The 23,376-nt window shown below is 34.7% G+C and overlaps 1 protein-coding gene across 1 annotated transcript in view; it reads right to left on the reverse strand.

Moving 5' to 3' along the window:
• Positions 1 to 23,376, reverse strand: part of LOC128559488 (interferon-induced protein 44-like) — a 96,475-nt gene that overhangs the window by 25,973 nt on the left and 47,126 nt on the right. Inside the window, exon 5 of the mRNA XM_053551257.1 lies at positions 18,298 to 18,441. Coding sequence (XP_053407232.1) covers positions 18,298 to 18,441 — 144 coding nt within the window. The remainder of the gene's footprint in view (positions 1 to 18,297; positions 18,442 to 23,376) is intronic.

Consider the following 23,376-nt stretch of genomic DNA (forward strand, 5'->3'; position numbering starts at 1 on the left):
TAAAGATCAGTGCACAAACTGTACATGTCATCCAAATTTCGAGGCTGTATCTTAAAAATCAAGAAAATAGGTCGGTAGGTAAAGGTCAAAGTCAAGTGACCCTAATCGCTTGGCGTCATCAGGTAATTATAATTGAACAGTATAGGAAATATGAACTGATAATTTTTGAAGTATTTATTTCTATATAAGTCATATAACAAGTGACCCCCAGTGAGGCCTCTTTTCAGCCCCGATGCATTATTTGAACAATCTTGTTAGAGATCCACCAGGCAATGCTACATATGCTCAAATATCAAAGGCCTAGGCCTTAAACTTTCTGACAAGAAGATTTTTTATATTTTTCCCTATATAAGTCTATATTAAATTTGGGACCCCAGGGCAGGGCCTCTTTCCACCCCAGAGGCATAATTTGAACAATTTTGGTAGAGGACCACAAGACAACGCAACCTACCAAATATCAAAAGCCTTGGCATTGCAGCATCCTTCAAGAAAGTTTTAAAACAATTTCGTATACAAGAAAGTATATCAGTAGGTCACATTTATGGTCACTGAAAGTCAGTTTCAAGATCGGTGTGCAAAATTGTACATGCATCCGAATTTCAAGGCTATATCTTAAAAACAAGAGAGTAGGTCAGTAGGTCATATTTATGGTCACTTAAAGTCAATTTAAAGATCGGTGTGCAAAACTGTACATGTCATTCAAATTTCAAAACTATATCTTAAGCAAGTATGCCCACGCGCAGAATGTCGAGCCCGCCAGCTGTTAAGTGTGACTTTTACCTTAGACCTAGGGACCTGGTTCTTGCGCATGACACTCCGTCTCATAATGGTGAACATTCATGACAAGTTACAAAAATTTGCACCATGCATGAAGAAGAAATGCTCCGGACAAACTTCAGTTTGACCTTTGACCTCCAACTGTAACCTTATCTTTGAGATAGGAACATGGGGTTTGCGCATGACACGCTTCTTATTGAGGTAAACATTCATTCCAAATATAAACAAGATTTGTCATGCATGTCAAAGTTATGGTGCAGACAAAATTGCACGGACGGACGGATAGATGCATGCACACACATACACTAAACCGCAAAAACTGGCGACTATATCAAGCTAACCGCAAGCAGGCTCGACAAAAACAAGAAAGTGAGTCAGCAGGTCACATTCAAGGTCACTGAAAATCAGTTTTCAAATCGGTGTGCAAAACTGTACATACTATCTAAATTTCAAGGCTGTATCTTTAAAACAAGAAAGTAGGTCAGTAAGTCACATTCATGGTCAATGAAAGTCAGTATTAATATATGTGTGCAAAACTGTCATGTCATCCAAAATTTCAAGGCTGTATCTTAAAGAATAAGAACGCAGGTCCGTAGGTCAAGGACAAGTGACACCTAATCACTTGGGATCATCGGGCAAGTATAATTAAACACTCTAGGAAATATGATCTGATAATTTTTAAGTAACTTTTTCCTAAATAACTTATGAATTATACATGTAATAAGTGACCCACGGGGTGGGCCTTATTTACCCCAGGGGCATAATTTGAACATTCTTGTTAGAGATCAACTAGGCAATGATACATACCAAATATCAAAGGCCTAGAACTTGAACATTCAGACAAAACGATATTTTTTCCTTTTAATACAAGTCTATGTAAAACTTGGGACCCCCCCCCTTCCCCCCCCCCCCCCCCACCCCCCATTCAACTAATATGAATAACTTTGGTAGAGGACCACTAAGCAATGCAACATGCCAAATATTAAAAACCTGGCCCTTCGCGTTTCAGACAAGAAGATTTTTAAAGTTTTTCCTATACAAACCTAAATAAAACATGTCACCCGGGCCTGGGCGGGGTCGTATTTGACCCTAGGGGGATATTTTGAACAATATTGGTAGAGGACCACTAGATGATGTTAACATACAAAATATAAAAGCCCTAGGCCGGCCTTGTGATTTAAGACAAGACGATTTTCAAAGTTTTTAACTAAATAAGTCTTTATTCATTATGTGACCCCCAGGGCGGGGCCATATTTGATCCTAGGGGATAATTTGAGAAAAATTGGTAGAAGACTATTAAATGATGCTACATAGCAAATATCAAAGCATTAGGCCGTGAGGGTTTTGACGAGAAGAGTTTTAAAGTTTTTTATTATATAAGTCTATATAAACCATGTGACCCCCGGGGCGGGGTCCATATTTGACCCTAGGGGATAATTTGTAAAAACTTGTTACAGAACCACTAGATGATGCTACATTACAAATATTTAAGCCCTAGGCTTTTTGTTTTTGGACAAGAAATTTTCAAAGTTTTACCCTATATAGATCTATGTAAACCATGTGACCTCCAGGGCGCGGTAATATTTGACCTAAGGGGGATAATTTGAAAAATCTTAGTAGAGAACTACTAGATAATGTCACATACAAAATATCAAAGTCCTAGGCCCTGTGGTTTTTGACAAGAAGATTTTCATCTTTCCCTATACAAGTCTATATAAACCATGTGACTCCCGGGGCTGGGCTATATTTAACCCTAGGGAAATAACCTGAACAATCTTAGTAGGCTAGGAGGTGTTAACGGACGACGGATGACGACAGATGCCGGACAATCACTATACTTGAGCACTTAGTTCTCAGGTGGGCTAACAAGTGTAGGGATATCAGTTATGGCCAGTATGTATAATGCTGGTGTATATGAAAATTTACTTGAATGCGGAAGAATTTAAAATAGACTGTAACTCGTAAAATCAAGACAAAATCATTTACTTTTATCGTGAAAACAATACTTTGTCTGCATTACTCGTGATTCTCACTTGGTGATATAGTGAAATAGAACTTAAACTGAACCTATTAAAACTTAACTACCTTGCATGGAATTAAATGTTTTTGTTTACTTTTGTCATGAATACAATACTTTGTCTGCATTACTTGTGATTCTGTAAGACACTTTGTCATCTTTTTGAACGTTTATTATTTAACTAAATTTAAAATTGCATAATAGCCGTCAAATTTCAATATTGTTTTTTTTTAAGGGAATAATGTTGGGCGTTGGGGTTAGTTCATTCATGGTTCTATTCCTTTATTTTTTGTAATATGGAGAATACATTATATCTGTATTTTTTTTTCTATTGATGGAAATCCAAAACGGCTGCCAGCAAAACCATGCGATAGCGTTTGTTTCGGATAATTTTTATTTCAGATTGCTGAATATAGATAGTTATGTTTTTGTTATTTGTAATATCAGCCTTTGAAAAATAGCCACTACCTAAAAACAAAACAAAACAAACATAGAACGTCGCAAACAGACAAATACAACTTTTTAGATATTCAAATGTAAAAATAACAAGAAAAATTAAGATGACAGATAGAATATTTTGAACACATCTCATCACTTTCTTTAAACAATAATATGTATAAATGTGGTAAATATATAATTTATGTAAATACATTAAAGAGAAATTCTAAATTAATGTGCATACAGGCTACTAACTAGTCTGGCTACAGACTATAAAATTTTTTCTACTTTAGAAAAAAAAATCTGTAAAAACTCTGACTACATCAGTCTTGGCTCTGTTTTGAGAAGACAAGGACATAATTATACAAAATTTGAATAGCCTCAGGAGTTATCTCCATTGAACATACGGTCTGAACACAGACTAGCTACTAACGTATAAAATACAAATTTGGTAACATTTTGAAGTTTGAAGTCCTCTTCAAACAATGTTTTGATCCTTACACCTTTAAGTTTCAACCGTGTTAAGTAATATTTTTGTTAGACATACATAACTGTTGTCTCTTCTAAATAAATAAATGTTCCGTAACGTACGAGTTGTCAAAATTATAAAGGAGAAGAAACGGTAATAAAATGAATCATGTATGTGTAATAGGAGCGGAAAAATGTGCAGCCCAATACAGGACTCGAACCCCCGACCTTCTGCTTGCAAGTCAGATGCTCTACCAACTGAGCTAATCGGACAATCGATAACATAGACTAATTATATACATTATATACACATAACTTTGGGCGAGTTCATTAACTAAGGTGGATCTGGTATTCGGATCATCTCGGCTGATGATTTACGTAAGAATAGGTATATAATGTAAGAAATTAACCGAATTGCGATCAAAGACTGCACAGTGTATTATTGCCCCTGATACTTGGCATGCACGCAACCTGTGGGTTCGAACCCCAACAGAATTTCATTTTATTGTATTATGAATTCAAATTAAAAAAGTACGTATCTTATTTTATTGCCTTGACTTTAATATTTCCTGTTTTGAATTACTTTTTCTTCATTTTTTCCCATTCGTTTTTATATATATATATTTTTTCTCACAAAATTTATTTCATATCAGAAAAAAAAATACTTCAATTCACAAACAAGGTTAATCCTCAGATTCGCTGGCAGTGTCGGTTTCTGAATCGTCCGTTGAATCATCAACGTTAATAACGACTTTTGTGAAAAAAAGCTGGACATTATACAATGCAGTTATCAAAAAACAAAAAGAAAAATCTTATCTTTCCGGGATTTGAACACCCACCTACACCTAATAGACATTTGCGAATTAAGCCTACGTGGACTGTGGACACCTAAGACGATCGATTTTTCAAGGGGACCAACATAATTTGATTATATTATGCGCGGTAGGAAAAATAGTTTATAACGGCAATAGGGTTTGGGTTATTATATCATCACTATGCGGTAGGTGATATAAATTTGGATGTGCCTGTTTTTAGGTCGACCCTTCGAAGAAAAAGTACAGCTATTGCACTCGCTCCGGCGTCGGCGTCGCCGTTGGTTAAAGTTTTTGATAAAATCAAATATCTAATATCTCTGTTACTATCAAAGCTATTGACTTGAAACTTAAATACTTAATTACTATCAACGTCTACACTAGGAGAAACAATCCCTATAACTCTGATTTGAATTTTGACGGAATTATGCCCCTTTTCAACTTAGAATTTTTGGTTAAAGTTCTTGTTAAAGTCAAATATCTCTGTTACTATCAAAGCTATTGACTTGAAACTTAAATACTTATTTACCATTAAAGTCTACACCGGGAGAAACAATCCCCATAACTCTGATTTGAATTTTGACAGAATAATGCCCACTTTTAAATTAGAATTTTTGGTTAAAGTTTTTGATAAAGTCAAAATTCTCTGTTACTATCAAAGCTATTGACTTGAAACTTAAAATAGTTATTTACTATTGAAGTATACACCAGGAAAAACAATCCTCATAACTCTGATTTGAATTTTGACAGAATTATGTCCCTTTTTAACTTAGACTGTTTGGTAGAAGTTTTTGATAAAGTCAAATATCAGAGGATGGGAGCAAAATTTAAAGAACTTTACTGTTGAAGCCCTAAGGAAAAGGACAACAAAGGGAAGAAATTTCCCGAAAAATTCTAAGTCCACTAAAAATCATTACCAGGTACAGATATGTCAAAATACACCTTAACTTTGCGGGTACCATCCATGTTGTACCAAAGAAAAGTGGTCTCGGTTTTTACCTACGGCCAATAATAAAAAAAGTTACAAAATAACCTATTTATAGTAACATAAAAGGGAAGTAATTCAATTAAAAATATTGTAAGTGAACAAAAAAGGAATCTGCCAAATAAAAACAAGAGCACCGCAATACAAAGCAACATAAACACAAAACAAAGTCATGTGACCTTTATCCTCTAAGTGTGACCTGTGCCTTGAAGCGAGCCATGTGCTCTGCACGTCGTCTCAATGTGGTGAACATTTATGCCAAGTTTTTTTAAAATCCTTCAAGCAGTTCAAGAGTAACACATCGCACTCGAAACAAAGTTATATAACTTTTGATCCCTAAGTGTGACATTTATCTTGTAGCCAGCCATCCAAAACATGCGCTCTGATGGACATTTGTGCAATGTTTCTGTAAAATCCTTCAAACAGATCAAGAGTTACAGAGCGGACACGAAACAAAGTCATATGACCTCGACCCCTAAGTGTAACCTTTACCTTAAAGCGAGCCACCTGATACAGGCGCTCTGCACGTCGTCTTGATGTGGAGAACATTTGTATCAAGTTTGTTTAAAATCCTACAAGGGGTTCAGGAGATACAGAGAGGAGTCGACATGAAATTGCTGACGGACAGACGGACACACAGACAGACAGACAGACGGTCAGATGAACACCTGGAGTATCCCAAAATACGTTCCTTCGGGCGTATAATAACAACAAAGGAATGGAGACGCAAGTTATTACGTTTTCTACAGTTTTCACAATGTTTTACCTGCGGATCTATATTTTGATCCCAGCTGACCCAGTTTAGATTTTTTTTCATTTCGGACGACGACGACGGTGGAATACGGATACACTGCGATCAGATTAGCTCATCTTTTCAACTTTGTCGCAGATGCGAAACTTATAATATTGAAGAACATTTCAGGAAAGTGTTATGACGCTAGATCAAATACTTTTTGCGATATGCATGACAAAACATTTCTCTGGCGAACAGACGGACGGACAGACAAATCCATATCTTATCCTGTGCGGTGACATAATAAGCCAGACCTTACCATCATTATAGGAATGTTTTCCTACCACACATAAATTAATATTATCATGTTGAGACGGTCCCCTTGAAAAACCGATCGTCTTAGGTGTTCACAGTCCACGTAGACTTAATTCGTAAATGTCTAATACATTGTATGCGACGTTCACTCTAACCTACTGCGCCAACGAGACAAGTTTAGTACGTCCGATTGGTTGGTGTCTTTTATGTATAAAATATGTATTCAGTAAACTAAAGCACCCCTTTACTTGAATTAGTTCAATATTAAAAGTACATTTACGCCCGAATGCACAACATGTATCTATACATTCCTCCTTTTTTTTTAAAGACAAACTCAGATTCTTTTGACAACCCACCCATTGCTTCACCCCACTGGCACTAGAACAGAATGAAAATGCCCCTGTATATGTTATACCTTAGCCCTAGGTATTCTATAAGAACCATAGTCATGAAGGGGAAAATATACTGACCCTTTTATTTGAAAATGTACATTGGTCTGCATCTGTTCTGATTATTTTATTCATTTATGCTGCATTATCAAATTTTAGCAAACACGTGTAGCAAAATGACGATTGACATACATTTTCACAACAGCCAGTCAGAATGGTTTTGTAATCTAGAACGGAACTTCACCAGGGAAGTTCAAGCGAGATTTTTTGTGTAACGTTGAAATAACTATAAACTACGCGTTGTTTTTAAAGATAAGATGTATTGAAGAAATGTGACCGGTACACAATGGAAGATAAATTACCACTTGTTTGATATCGAAAGTACACATTTACTGAACTGTGTGTTTAGGTATGAAATGCGCGATTCCCGTTCATGACCATGGTTCTTATAGAATACCTAGGGGTAAGGTATAACATGTACAGAAGCATTTTCTTTCTGTTCTGGTGCCAGTGCTTCACCCTAGCTCTAGGATTCCAAGGCTAGTCACCACACTCACGGCACAAATGTAATAGGAGCGGAAAAATGTGCGGCCCGATACAGGACTCGAACCTGCGACTTTCTGCATACAAGTCAGATGCTCTACCAAATGAGCTAAGCGGACAATCGATATCGTAGTCTAATTATATACACACTGCTACATATGTTACACGCCAAATTATCGCGACAAAGTTACCAATTGCCCAGATTAAAGAATATGACGCATACTATTAGATAGTCTGACAGAGTTAAGGGGACGCATACTTTGAAATTAGAAAAAAAGTGGTTGGGGTATGATAAAATTTACCTGCAAAAAAGTACAAAGTTTTGGTACATGAAATGGATACTGTTCTAACTGTTATAAGTACACAAAGGATTGCTCACTAAAATAAAAACGAGAAAAACTGAAACAAGAAAGTTTTTGTTGAATTACGTACAATTTATTGTGTACATTCAAAGTCAACAATTAATATTTTTGTGCGAAAATAATAGTGCTTTACCTTGTCCAAACATTTATCAAAATCCTACAGATTCTAATCTAAAGAAAAAAAGTGAAATAAGTTCACTGTCTTTCTTTTCATTTTGCATATGTAAGCTAAAACACATTATTTAGTTTGTTTACAACGTAGTGCATAAGAAAAGATATGGTGGTCAAGGAATGCCACATTCCAAAACTAAAAGAGTATATTTCCCATTAAACCTTTATCGTTACAGAAGTCGAGTGGCTATTTATAAGGGCACAGAAATGGTTCCATTATTAATTTTCAACTTGGTATTGATGAACTACAATGCACTTAAATATCAAAACACATTCAACAAACTTTTGAAAATGTATTGTCTTAAATTTAAAAATCCCTAAATTAAGGTATGAAATTAGGTTGAGAGGTCCAATCAATGTGTATATGTGTAAAAGTAACATTCTAATCTTATTCACAAAGCTTACTAATACACAGCAGGAATGTCAATGATCAAAACTGGACGAACATACAGTTATCCTCACTTTAATGTCATTTATAATTTGTCCCTGAATTCTCCACCATACTTTTCATAACTCTGTTTGCACGAGTTGCACGAGACTGCTGTCATTCACGTAAAAAACGGGGTCAGACAAGTTGTAAAGGCAATATCATCTAAACGTAATTAATGGATTATGTAGTTCAAGAAAAACTTTATTTCATAACGTAATGAACAAGTATAATGTTGTAACAACAACTATACTTAATACACTGATCTAAGTAGCAGTCGGTTTATAAGTGACTTTATTGATTCATTTTGTGTTTTGTTATTATTGTCAAAAAGTATAACGGAAGTGCCTCACAACTGAAGCGGAAACCAGTCTGGTGCGCAAAGTAGTCCACTGTAAGTAATATTTTTAATAAATGTCCATAGAAATTAATAATTTTCTGATATTAAATAGAGGATATTTGTTTGTTTGCAGTGAGATATCGAAATATATCATCACCGATAAGGGAGACAATTGAATATTTTCACGAAGGCGGAGCCTGAGTGAAAATATCAGAATTGTCTCCCTTATCGGTGATGATATATTTCGATATCTCACTGCAAACAAACAAATTTTCTTTTTATTTTATGCTAGTTTGTGAAGATCGACGAATTTTCTGTTTATTACGTGCATAAATGTTCATATAAATCCAATATTTCATGACGAAATTCGGATTTATTTAAGCTACCGTGTTACATATGATACATCCGCTAAATTACCATGGACACTTAGGCACATTAATATCGAATATTGGTGATTAGGTTCATTAAATCAACACGACGCCATTTTGTTTTTAAAAACAAAAACTGCATTTAAATATTTTGTGTAAAAATACATAGTCCGCAGCTAACAGAGACATTGACAAATGCCGGTAGTTAAGTAGAAGCATATTTAAAACTTTTCGGTTCAATCCGTCAGTTCGTTGAATAACCGGAAGCTTGCTTTGTTTACCAAAACACACGCTGAAGGTCAGATTAAAAAAAAACAAACACTAGAAATCTAAACAACTGTGGAATATGCGTAAGTCCTTGGAAAATCAAGCTGCAGAATTAAATATCATCATGGATTCAATAGAAATAGCTAGGAAATATTGATCTAGGAGCTGCATAGCATAACAAAATGGATGGAAGTTGGAACACAACTGTCTGGGCTTGGAGTTGGAGTGGGAAAGTACTTCGACGAAAAATGCTGGCATATTACGTAAGGTTGAGTTGATGTCTTGTGATAATTAACTAAGGCAACAACCAACTGAATGTGTTGTCGCCAGTAAAATCTACCACACGACAGTGAACCAATGGAAGAAAGTAGAGGAAACGCACATGTCTGTAGATACATGAATGGCAAGGCCTAGCAACCAAGCTGACAAAGGTAGCATTATTTCTTTTGCAAATTTAATTATATAGCTAGCCTGTTCTATATAGGATTGTCTAGCAGTTCACGACTCCTGTATTGCTTGAGTATTAGTATAATCCAGTAATTTTAAAGGCAGCAAAGGGAGGTAATTAAAGAATATATTTCAAGGTAGATAATTTATCTGAAAAAAAAAAAGTTCGGCACTGTGAGTGATATCAATTTATATCTCATTGCTATTTTACAATATTTCACCAATAAGCATAAAATAAAGACGAATATCTGAATAGGATTCGTTATTTGATAAGAAATTATAATCATCGACATGTTTATTTAAAAATCATACAAGTGCTGACACCTAAGTTGTCTCCCGTTGTTTATTAGAGCTACCGTTCGTCCGGCGCAATAATACTTTTTGCAGTGAATCGCCAAGAAGTCGTGGGAAAATTAAAAAACCATGTAAATAAACTAAAATTAACCACCTATTCAAGATCAATTTCAAGTGATCGACGTTATTCATTTAACCCACCAGACCTGTGTAGCATCTTACTTATCTGTTCTAAGGTATTCATTGTGTAGAATGTCATGCTATGCCCTTGCAATGCTAATCCCACTCTGATCATTTTTGTTTACATTTTTATCAATGACAAAGATGGCGTCCATCCCGAGTAGAAATGACGTGGCGTTAAATTTTTACATGTTTAAGCAAACCTGGTGCGTTAGAAAGAAAATCTCATCCCTTCAACATTATTTGTAACACTGGTATTGTAAAAATAACTGTTTTTTTCCTTATACAAAAGCTTAATATTTTGTGTTGAATGTACTTTTACAAAGACCTCTGTTTTCCTATTACATTCATAGTACCACATCCTTATCCACAAAGTACTGAAGATTACAGGTGTCCATCAGTATTATTTCAGTTTAGGAATATGTGTTTTATCTTCCCACCATCAATTTCTTGAATATGCATCCCTTCCTCTTTTCAGTAAAACGTATGAACTGTGAATGTAACATTATGCGTCCCCTTAACACTGTTGTATCATTATGAATTCCCTTTAAATGAAAAAATATTTTGTTCTTCTACCGAAAAGAAGAAATATCATCTGCTCATCTTTAAAGCCGCATGCCTCCAGATCGTTCGATAACAAAAAAGTTTTTGTTTTAGATATCTTGAAACAAATACTTTATTTCTTAAGAAGGCTTTAAAACCCAATTACTAACAAACTTTATGTTACGGAAATTTGCTGTTTTTACTACTTTTTACGATGAAAGTCGAAAAGCGTTTGTCACGCTTTTACTCCAGGTAATGATCTGAAAAGTCCCCTGTAGGTGGGACCCATCTGTTAACAAGGCATGTTATATACCAGAATGTTTGGCAATGCTTGTAGTATATGGAACTGCCGGCATGAATGGGCAAATATGGTGGCGTTCCGAGAAATCCTAGATGACGTCCAAGACGGCCGCCATAAATTGCCAATTTCGTGAAAATTACATGTAACAGTGTGGATTTTTTTAATAAAGGCAATGCTAAATATTTGCATGAATATCATTTGTATTATATTGATCACAAATATAATAGCCAAAAAATTGTAACTGCATGTTTTTCGAAAAATTGAAGTTATTTTTTAATGAAGAGTATTCATATGTTGTGGATACAAATACTTTTCATACCAGTACATGTTGTCTAAAACTGACCAAAAAAGTCGCCTTTTCTGTAACATCAAAAGGTGAGGTGGGACCCCTCTATAACAAGGCATGTTATATACTAAATTGTTTGGTAATGTTTGTAGTATCTGGAACTGCAGGCAAAAATTTCCATAAATAACCAATTCCTTGAAAATGTATGTAACAGTATGGGGGTTTCATTTATAAAGGTAATGCTAAATATTTGCATGGATATAATTTTCTATTATAATGTATCTCAAACTTGAATATGTCAGTGACCACTTCAAGGTCAAGGTCAAGGTCATTTCAATGTCAAAGTACTTAAAGTACCAATAAAATATTTCTTCCTTTCTAATTTTAAATGATTTTTACATTCACTTTGGTCACAAATGTAATAGCGAGATTGGTAATTGCATGGGTTTCATTAAAAGTTGTATTTTTGTTTTTATATAATGTGGAAAGAAATATTTTTCATACCCGTACATGGCGTCCAGAATTGCTTCAATACCGCTGTGTGCATGTTAATTTAAAGTTCAAATGTTATAAATTAATTTTTATGGTATAGCTAAATGATTGCATGTAAGATTTATTTATTATTTTTATAGTCTTTTTATTAGTTTACTTTTGATAAATAGTATTCATGTTTTGTGAAAACTCCAGTACATGATGTTCACGATAAATCGCTGTGTCCATGATAGTGTAGTGTCTTAATGCGAAAGTTTCATCTAAAAGTTATAACTAAAAGTTAGGTCTTGTTGTACAATATACTTTGATCATCTGTTGAATTTTTAATATCAACAGACATTTAGGAAAGGGAATTAAGAATGGTCGTCTAATGGTAAAATACTGCAAAGAGCTTTAGTCAAGTAGTACACCATCTTATATCATACAAAACTATTTAGACCTACCATGAATGGATAATGATTTCCGTGAATTCAAATTCATCTTTTATGATAAACAAAATAAAAGAAAAATACTTTATTAAGGTGTTAAAAACAGATATACGAACAGCACGTTAAAACATGGGTTCTGAAAAATGCAACAATTTGCTTGTCTGTTTTGAGCATATACAAGTAATTTTGGCAAAAGAACGTTAACTCCATCACTAATTTTCAGAAATTTCTTTGTTGCAATCATAATGTAACCATCCGTTAACAAACGTAATAAAAAGGGTGAGTTCTCATATGGGAATGGACTGAAACTGCACACATTTTTCATTGTGATGATCTTTCATTCACTGTACGGGTTCATAACACTACTTTACACTGTTAAACAATTATGCCCCTTTTTGGTTTAATTTTGTATGAAAGCTGGTATCTCAGTACCCACAGATGAGAATGGATCGAAACTTCACACACTTGTCCACTGTGATGAATTATCGTGCATGCTACAGGTTCCATAACTTTGCATTGCCGTTGTTTTAATAGAGAAGTGTGCCCCGTTTTCAACTGTTATATTAATTCAACCGACAAGGCTGTTAAATTGCTGTCTTCCGGCAGCTCTTGTTTCAAACCAAAGATAAATGTTCTGAAGAAACCTATTCGAAACCTTTTCAACCATCATGCTTGCTTTCAGCGCTAGGTCGAAATCTTTTCTAGACAAAGTATGCTCTGCTGTAAGTTTGGCAATTACATCAGAGTCAACCAAGAGGTCCTTCAGAATAGCATCACCATAAATATGCCCTGTCTCATTTAACAGAGCCATCATGTAAAGCATGCCAATTTCTATTGGTATAACAACTTCTTGTTTTCCGACAGCTTTTTTTGAACTACCATTAGTATTTGTGCATCTTTCGACAAACACTTCTAATTTGGCCAAAAAATCCTTCTTCCTTTGATAGCTCGATTCAACGGCCGCTAAACTACCTTTTGAACTAAGTAATCTGTTATACAGATTAGTGTCATTCTTTAATTTTGATATTTCCAGAAGCTTTCAACGAAAGATACTTAAATCTGTGAGAAGATCCTTTGAAAGCACAGAATGCAACCGAGCAAAACAATAGTGGACTGAGAGGCAGTGGAAAGTGTAAAACCCCTCATGCCCCCACCCCACCCCTAACACCGGCTTAAGAAACTCTAGACCATTTTGATTTGTGCTTAACACTACATCTTTCACCACAGAAAAAATAGTTTTTTTTCCAGTCAAAACTGTTATAAGTCTGCTGAAATCAGGTAATGTTTTGTTGTCAGATAAATAAAAACAGCTTCTTCTTTTTCTTTGTAATTGAATGGAAGAACACATTTAGAGCAGTATGACTTAAGACTGCATATTTTACGTCCCCAGAATGAATCGCTTTTCATTTACAACACTATTTTGAGCTATCTTGTCATTTCGAGTTTTGCAGACAGCTAACAGAGAATCATTTTTTTGGGGATCTATGTCTGTTTTATTTTCCTGTTTAGAACAGAAACGACATCCAACAGAAATGAAATCCAATCGCCCCTGCTCCGATGGGGTTACCGCAGGCAATAGTGTGCCTAAATTCTATTACCACCTACCGTCAAATCAATCTATACGTATTCATAAATTGCATGTTATCATGATGGATTTTTAAAGTTTAAATTCTGACATTTGAATTTTGCCTCCACAAAAACTTCATTTGTGCTTATGTAAAGTGACATTTTTCATTCGGAAATATAGCTGATTACAATATGATATTCACATGTCTAATTAAAACAGTTTTTTACGCTAAGAGAGGTATCTAAGTAACACTTATTGAAAAAATGATATAATTTATGCCATCTGACAAATATTTTATTCCTTTCCTTCACTTTGAAAAGACGGTTGGATGGGAGGGAGTGTCCAACATCGTACGTTGTAGGTTATTACTATCGTTTGCAGATCAAATTGTCCCATCTCCTTTTTTAATTTATAGAATTTTACCATTTACGTCACAAAAGCGGTGATGCTGAAAACAGTTTTGGACCTCGTCTATACAGGTAACTTCGCCCTTTCAGTATTTTTACCGATACGAGGTAAGATATGAATTGACGCAACAAGTCGGTAAAATACACTAAATGAACTTGTTAACGTTGGCCACATGACCAAGAATTTTACAAGATATAAAGTTGATTTAAATACTTTGGAAATGGGTGTTTAATCGAAATGTAAAATATATACTAATCGTCATTTAAGTTCTAGATGAATCTTGCCACAAAAAAACAATATGTTAAGCATGCATACAAACTAAATATATATGTCGAAATCCTCTAAAACATTGTATAGGCATTGTCCTGCCTAGATTTCAGTGCCATTTTGCTGCAGACTTTTCTTTTAAAGACACTGATGCCAGGTATGTAGCCTATGGGGATGATTAAGTCTGCCAATATACAAGACTGGACCACTGATAGACTTGCTTCTGATTATCATAATAAGCTACTGTATAGCTACTGTCCAGTACATAAATTGCAGGTGATATTTCTCAACTTTATAGCAAACCAGTTCTCACATTCATAACGAGTTTAGAAAGCCTGATTAAATTAGAGCTAAATAAACAAATTGATAAGATACAGCAGTCCCTTTTTTTTTTTCTTTTTTTTTTTTTTATAAATTAAGTGTTTTTACAATAATACTTCTCTACTGCTGGATCTTTTATTAAAACTAAAAGTAAATGCATTCAGGTACCTTTCTATTGCTGCGAGTATTGCAAGGATCGATTTTTCTGATTTTATTTTATCACTTATTACAAGATCATATTAATTGAATAAAGAAATACCTGTCATTTCTCTTGTTCCGTTTTAAATAAATATTTCATTTTATTTTTTATTAAATAAGCGTGAGAGTTTTCTAAAAGGGTGAGAATTCCTTTGCTGTAAGAGTTATAATTTAATCGGTTAGGACATTACTCAAGATGACCGAACAATTGCAATACTTCAGTTCAGTTTTATCTAGCAAATCAGTAAATCAATGCCTTTGGCCATTTAACATAAATACAAACTAAATAAGACCAAGACATACATACACGTACATAATACAGGAAAATCAAGTACAATATGTATACTATCAACTAAAATAGATTAGTGTATACTCTGAAAATAAAAGCTGCATTTCAATAAATAAAATGCAAAACACAGGAAATAACCAATTATCTGTACATATCAATAAAATCTGTTATCCTCTGACATGGACTTCATGTCAAGTCTACAGGGACTTTTATGGAACCTTAGCAGAATGGACTAGACAGTATCCTGGTTACTGGGGATTAAGATGTCTGGCATTAAGGGAGGGTGGGGGTGTCATTTATATAGGAGATTTTCTTTGCCTTTATATAATGTATCTCGTGTTTAGCTGTTAAAATATAAAATTCGACTGATTCGTGCACCAGTTCTTGGATTTGCGTTTTTAAAATCACTTTGACTTTTCATAGACTGAAGGTCATAAGTTCGATTCCCGGAACTGACCATGCCTCTTTAGTTGAAAAAGTCGGTAATTTCTTATTGAATATGCAAGTCTAAAACTAGTTCTTCCTAGGAACGAAGACAAAGCTTATCAATTGCCTGTCTTTCTGTCTGTAAAAAACTGAAATAGTGTTTAAAAGGACGGGCATTTAACCCATTCAAAATAAACAGTAGATAAATTCACATATAAATTCTTGTAAAGGATCAGACTAAAGGCTCCCCTAAAACCCAACCATACCCCCTCCCCACAAAAAGCCAAAAGAAAACCCGAAACAAACAACAGTAGTCTAGGCCAATACTAAAAGACTATAATAAAGTAAGAGTTGCAATAGTTAAATAGTGGAAGATTTTATGATGCAATACAGAAGTTTGAAAGACAAAATAATCAAATGTTTATTGAAATGAAAATTTCAAATGGTGTGTAGCTTGAAGGTTCAATGATACCTTTCGATAGTACCTAATAGTAACCCTGTATGGCCGGAACTTTCTATACAAGCAATTTACTGTACCTTTTCATTTTTCTCTCGCCGATAGTAATGGTAAAAAAAACGAAAAAAAAAAAAAACGCTGTCCCCATTTTGACATAGTTTAAATATGAGTACACATTTGAGTTTCCCTTCCTTCGACTGATAACATAATTTGGAAAATAAGGAGAACTGGTCCATGATGTATATTCATTACATCGTATTTCCAATTACATACGTTGTTCAGAACAATTTTGACCAAATTCAATGTGAAATCCTTATATAGAGTGGAAATAATAAATTTTTAGGGGTATCTCTGTCTTTTGACCCTGAAACGCCCTTGACATTGACCTTGAGGTAGTCAGCATTGTATGAAAATTTGATATATATCATAAAGATAGATAATATTCATAAAAACATTTAAAATCAATCTGTGACATTCAAACATTGAATTATCACGGAAACAGCGACTTTTTTGGTCATTTTTAGACACCATGTACTTGTATGAAAAGTATTTGTTTCCAAAACATATGAATACTCTTTATTAAAAGTACAACTTTTAAATGAAAAACATGCAATTACCCATTTCGATATTACATTTGTAACAAAAGTGAATGTAAAATCATTTAAGTTAGGAAAAATAAGTAGGTAATATCATTTTTGTGCGCTTTTTTGTACTTTGACCTTGAAATGACCTTGAGCTTGACCTTGAAGTGGTCCCTGCTATATTCTATATAGAGGTACATTATATTGTAAATTATATCCATGCAATTATTTAGCATTGTTTTTTTAAATAAAACACCCACACTGTTACATAAAATTTTCATGGAACTGGCAATTCATGGCGGCCATTTTGGACGCCATCTTGGTTTCCTCGGAACGCCACCACATTTGCCAGTTTATACCAGCAGTTCCAGATATTACAAGTACAGACATTTCCAAACAATTTGGTATATAACATGTTTTGTCAACAAAGGGGTCCCGACCCAACTTCTGATATTCCCACATTGTCACCCTTCCAAAATTGTCTCGATTTTAAATATTTTAAATATCTATCTTTTGAAGTCATTATTCACTACTTTTAGCCAAACCTGGAGGTCAGTGCCTTTGAATTCCAAAATGAGATATTATCAATATTTAGGATAATGTCTAACCTTGTCATTAGATTTAAGAGTTCTAGACCATCTTGAAAATTAAGTTACGGGACAAAGATATGATCCTATTTTAATCGTTCGGCAAAGTAAATGATGACTTATTTACAGTACAATACTGATGGCTCAAAGTCGCAGGGGTATGATCAAAATGCTCTAGTTATTCCACCTGTTTTGCTCGAGTGAGCCAGAGTCATTTCTCTGCATTAACATGGTTGAAAAATGACCCGGATACAGGATATAAACTGTCAAAAAATCAGTATGCCATATCCGACCACTTAACTCGCCGAGTTAACCAAAACTTTCAGAGTAATTTTGCTCAGTGTTACAATCACAAAATATTTTGCTTTCATAAAACTAGAATTGACAATTGAAACGTTTTGTTTGCAGAAAAAAATGTATTTCAAACTGAAGACAACCAGACCTCGTATTTTGTTTTGCTGAGCACCAGCTTTCTAAAAAAAAATGTATTTATCTTGACTTGACCATATTGACGTGGCGTGATATTTCGTTCATTATTTGTTTAACATACGTTGTCAAGGAAACACAAACTTAAATTTTACTGAAAGTTATTGTGTGATAAATTTGTTAGAATTATCAAATTAAACATAAAATGTATTGTTCTGACAAATGAAAAGATCAAGTTGATACCTGGTGATTGATTTTATCACGAAGTGTAATCCAACAGTATTATGTATTAGTCAAACTATATATTTCTAAGATATGTCATCATAAAAACATGTACTACTATGTACAAAAATCAAAAGTTATGACCATTTCCTACACACAAAATACCTTATAGCCACTTCTGACATGTCCGCGAACCACTTTCTTCAGGTCTTGCAGTAAGCTCTCGGATTCTGTCCGTTTCTTGGTAAGACCTCTAGCATCGCAAAATCGGAACCACTGAAACTTGCCAGGAAAATTCAGCTCTCTGTACTAACAAAAGATATAATGAAATACTTATACTCTAGTGGCTAAAGAGTAAGCGGTTACAACCGTAGAGTATTTAACTGCCACATATACCAGTCAATACTGTAACGTGTGCTACAGCCTAAATATACCTTATATCGTTCACAGGAGAAACATATCAATAATTCTTGCGAGGGTCAAAAAGTATAATGCAGCGGCCTTAATATATTCAATAGTAAATTGAATAAAAGATCTTAGGCTTCACGATGCTACCGACACAGCTTGATGAAGTTAGTGCATCAAGCAGTTCATGAAGAGAAGTCACTAAAAAAGGTACAAAAAAAAGAAATTTTTTAAAGGTATTTTCATGCTAACCGTTTCAGTTCCTATAAAGGGCCAACTGTCTCAATTGAAAATGAAATGGAAGAAGACTAAAAAAATTGCTACAGACAACATTGGATGCAGTTCAATTAAGCGATTCATGAGATTAAATCGTTTAAAGGTATTTTCATTTTTAGCTCTAGTGGTCCATAATAAAGAAAAGTGACCCCATTTTGAGAGGATCTTATAATGATGCTACCAACAAAGTGTGATGAAGATCTATCCACAGGTTCATGAGAAGAAGCCGTTTAAAGGTATTATCATGTACATGCTGTGCAGCCCTTAAACATGTAGCATTATACCTTATAATGATGTTACTCAAAAAGTTTGATGAAGGTCCGTCAGACAGTAGTTTTGGAGAAGTCGTTTAAAGATATTTTTATCTTTTTAGGTCTAATGGCACCTAAAAGGGGCAAATTGCATTCATTGGACCAAAATCACAGAGGACGTTTAAATAATGCTATATGCCAAGTTTGATGAACATTCATCAGGCAGTTCAGAAGAAGAGGTTGTTTAAATGTTTTTTCGTTTGTTTTTTTTTTCTGTTTTTTTTCTGGGGGGTTTTCATGTTTAGCCCCTTTGGCTCCTTAAAGCGGACACAAGTGCCCCATTTGAACCAAACTAGCAGAAGAGATCATAACAATGCTACAGAAGATCCACCGAGCACTTCGTGAGAAGTTATTGTTTAAACTATTTTTTTCTATTTAGCACTGGAGCCCTCTAAAATGGGCTAAGGTGAACCATTTAACAAAGTTTATTGCTACTGACCAATAGTTTCAGAAAGAAGTTATTTAAGTTAAAATATTGACACAGGACGCAGGAAACTTTGTTCAGCCAGTATATCAGGGGCCGTATTCATAAAGCATCTTAAGTATAAGTATAAGAAATTGATTATTCACAAGTGTATAAATACAGTAGATTAAAACTGAGAGTTGGGTATACCTTAAATCATGAATGAAACCGCTTTTGTGTGAAAAAACCAAAATATCTAGTTTCAGGGGCCCTTGCTCTTGAACAGATGTCGGAATGTGGTTGGTTCAAGAAGGGAATAGAGATCTTATTGTGATACAACTTGCGTGGAAGTTTGGTTAAAATCCAATGATAATTGAAACTGTTATTGTGCGGACAAGACCAAAATTGCCAATTTCTGTCCCTTAAAGGGAGCGTAACTCTAGAACCCATGGTGAAATATGATTAGATCAAATAAAGAACCGAGATATTATGAGGATACACGTTGTCTTAAAAGTTAGTTAAATCAAATCACAAATGAAACCTGCCGTGCAGATAAGACAAAAAAAAGCCAATTTATATACCCAATTTTTGCCCTTTCAGAGGCAGTGACTCTTGAATCAATGATAGGATATGGTTGGTTCAAAACAGGAATCGAGATCCTTTGTTGATGCAAGTCGTACGTTTGTTAAATCATAAATGAAACTGTTATTGTGCAGACAAGACCAAAAAGCCAATTTCTGGGCTTCTCAGGGGCCTTAACTCTATAACCCATGATAGAATATGGCTGATTAAAGAATAGAACCGAGATCTTATGGTGATACAAGTTTAGTTAAAATCACATCATAAATGAAACAACTATTGTACAGACAAGACCAAAATAGTCTAATTTTGCCCTTTTAAGGGCTGTAACTCTTATATTCAGAATATATTATGACATAATCATTATAAACATTCGTATTATCTACTCATATATAGAACACAATAACATTATGCTAATTCACTAGTGTATAAATACAGTAGACTAAAACAGAGAGTTTGGTATATCTTAAATCATAAACGAAACCGCTTTTGTGCAGACAAAACCAAAATATCCAGTTTCTGACCCTTTCAGGGGCCCTTACAACACAAGATGAGTACAGGAAAAGACCTTTTTGTCTTTGTATTTGTTTTTTTTAAGTCACATCCAGACAAGGATTGGTCATGCGGCAATTTTCCAGCTTTTGATGGTAGCAGATGACCCCGTTGCCATTTCCTGAATTGGTTCAGGTACGGACGGGCACCTGGAAAGAACCACCAACCATCCGTTAGTCAGCTTGATGGTTTATTCGCATGATATAGTTCTACATCCCAATCCAAGTTTCAAACCCTCAACGGTTCCATGTCAACTCGGCATACGAAAAAAGTATCTTTTAGCTTCTATCTAATATGAAAGGAAGAATTGATTATGCATCGTAATAAAGATATGTTCGGTAGGTAAAAAATTATACGAAAGAGGAAAACCAAATGTTATGGAACCTAAGCGTATTTTACAGTAATGTTTTGACGGGAAAATATAGACTTTAAATAAAAATTTCAAGATTTCGACGACCCCTTGTTTGACCCTGCCCATAACTCAAGAACAATTTTCGCGAAGATTAACAGCGCCATACATGCAACTGTTCTTACGAATCTTCTTGTATTTGTAGAAACCATAGACACAAAAGATAACAGGTAATGGTAGATTTCTCGGAAGCTCAGAGCACCAAAAACAAAGCTTAGAGCCACGCATTTGCAAAAAAAGGCCAACAACAAAAAGAAGCTGTAATAGAAAAAACGTACAGACGTGCTGCTTCAAAAATCTAGCAAATATATATTATACTAATTTATGCCAAATATAGATAGATGAGGAAGAAGTTGTAAGGGGTAAAATTGGGAAGGGGTGAGGGTGTTGGGATTGAGGTGTGGGATTTGGAGGGGAAAGTAGAACAGGGGTGAATATATAAAGGGAATGATATGTTCCTTAATCACAGCCACACTACAATGTAAATCACAATAGCGCAGACACTCTTGTACGATAGATAAACACAAAACAACACCCAAATGAATAACATAGAAAAACAGACAAGTAAGATTCAAGAACACAGTAGGGCACCGCTTTAGACTCAAAAGCACACAACACCCATATAAGCAGGGGAAAAAAACAATCATTTATTACCTAAGGATTCTGGCAGCCAGAAGATAAAAGCAGCCTCGAAAACTAATTCAAAGTTAAGTGGGGAGCGGGGCGCAAATGCACGAGGAAAGGAGGTAGCACTAGGGGGAGTGAGGAAGAGGAGGGATAAAAACGCTTACAACAAAGAAGAAAACATACGCAAAAGACAATACAAGACAGATAGAAAACCAGTTGAAAATAGGGACACCGCCTTGGAACAGTCAGTAACCTATATAACGGAAACTGGGGGTTTAAACTCGTTTAGGGCATGCCAACCTCGCAGTTACCCTATTTTCAACAAGTTAGAGACAACATTATGTAAACAAAATCCCCGCTGAGAAAGGCTCTAACATTAGCGCAAAAATAACAGGTTAATTAAGTAAAACAAAAAGTTAAGTTAAATCTTAGGTATAATTACACAAATGGACTCATCAACTTGTCTGAATTCAGAGCTTTTACGGGCACGGCTGTAAGACAAAATTCAACTCCCTCCGTCCGTTGTTTGTAGGATTTAGGAGAAAAGCATCATTGAGCCTTACATTTTGTTAGTCATCGCACCAACAAATAGAAAAGCGCAGCGATTAACTGTAGAGGGACCAATCACTAAACATGCACTGTGCTTCACGATTTTCACATCGTATCCTCTTGATAAACTTTTTCTTCCATTTTACAAATATTTGGTTAATATAAGGACTATGTTTTATTTTCCGAATTTTATAAACAACATCTCCATAGTATTCTGGGTGATTAAGTCTAAGTTTTAAAAGTGTGTTTAGGTTCGTATTGTATTTTTTACAGTTCCGATGATCTGTAGTAAAATTGACTGAAAGCTTTCCGTAGTTTATGATAACGGTAACCCTGTTGTAACAATTTTTGGTGATATAAAGATTTCTGTCATTAAATTCCTCTTTCCTTGAGCAAGCTCTTGCAAAACGAATAAGTTGTGAAATATAGACACCGTATGATGTAGCTCGAGGGACATCTCCATCAAGGAAGGGAAAGTTGACAATTTCAAAATTAAAATAGTCCCTTTAATTATATAATTTTCGTTCTAGATTATTATTTACAATTATTGTTAAATCTAAATACAAAAATGACGCTTCTAAATCTGAAGTATTAAAATAGAAAAAGTGGAAATTTCACAGGTCGCTCAACACGACAAAAACGAAAATGTTGCAGGCTCGGTTTGATTGAGCCTGTTCATGGACGGTAGTGGAAATGCATGCTACCGTCCACGCCTTCTAGCCCCGGGTTGAGCAGAACTCAACATTTACTTATTAGCCTTGTTTAGCTGTAACTCTTTTGGGTAAATAAGTTTCACCATTTCTGAAAAATATTAGTTGTCCATATTTAAAATATTATAAAGATACCTTGGAGTTCCCTCAAAAGATTCAATAATTTCAAATTGTGTCTCAGTGGATAAACTAAGTATGAAATCTCGTTCATAATAGTATAAGAATAAATCAGCAATAAGTAGGGCGCAGTTGGTTCCCATCGGAATACCAATTACTTGTCTGTAAGTTTTATTGCCAAAATTTGATAAAAATGTTATCTAGTATAAACCTTATATCTTCACAAACCTGATTACATCTCTATAGGTTGCATCTATAAAATGCACTGTTAGAAAAAAATTCTCCTCGTTTCATTGCAAGCCAGAT

This window comes from Mercenaria mercenaria, chromosome 9 (assembly GCF_021730395.1).
Source record: "Mercenaria mercenaria strain notata chromosome 9, MADL_Memer_1, whole genome shotgun sequence".
Taxonomy (NCBI): Eukaryota; Metazoa; Mollusca; class Bivalvia; order Venerida; family Veneridae; genus Mercenaria; species Mercenaria mercenaria.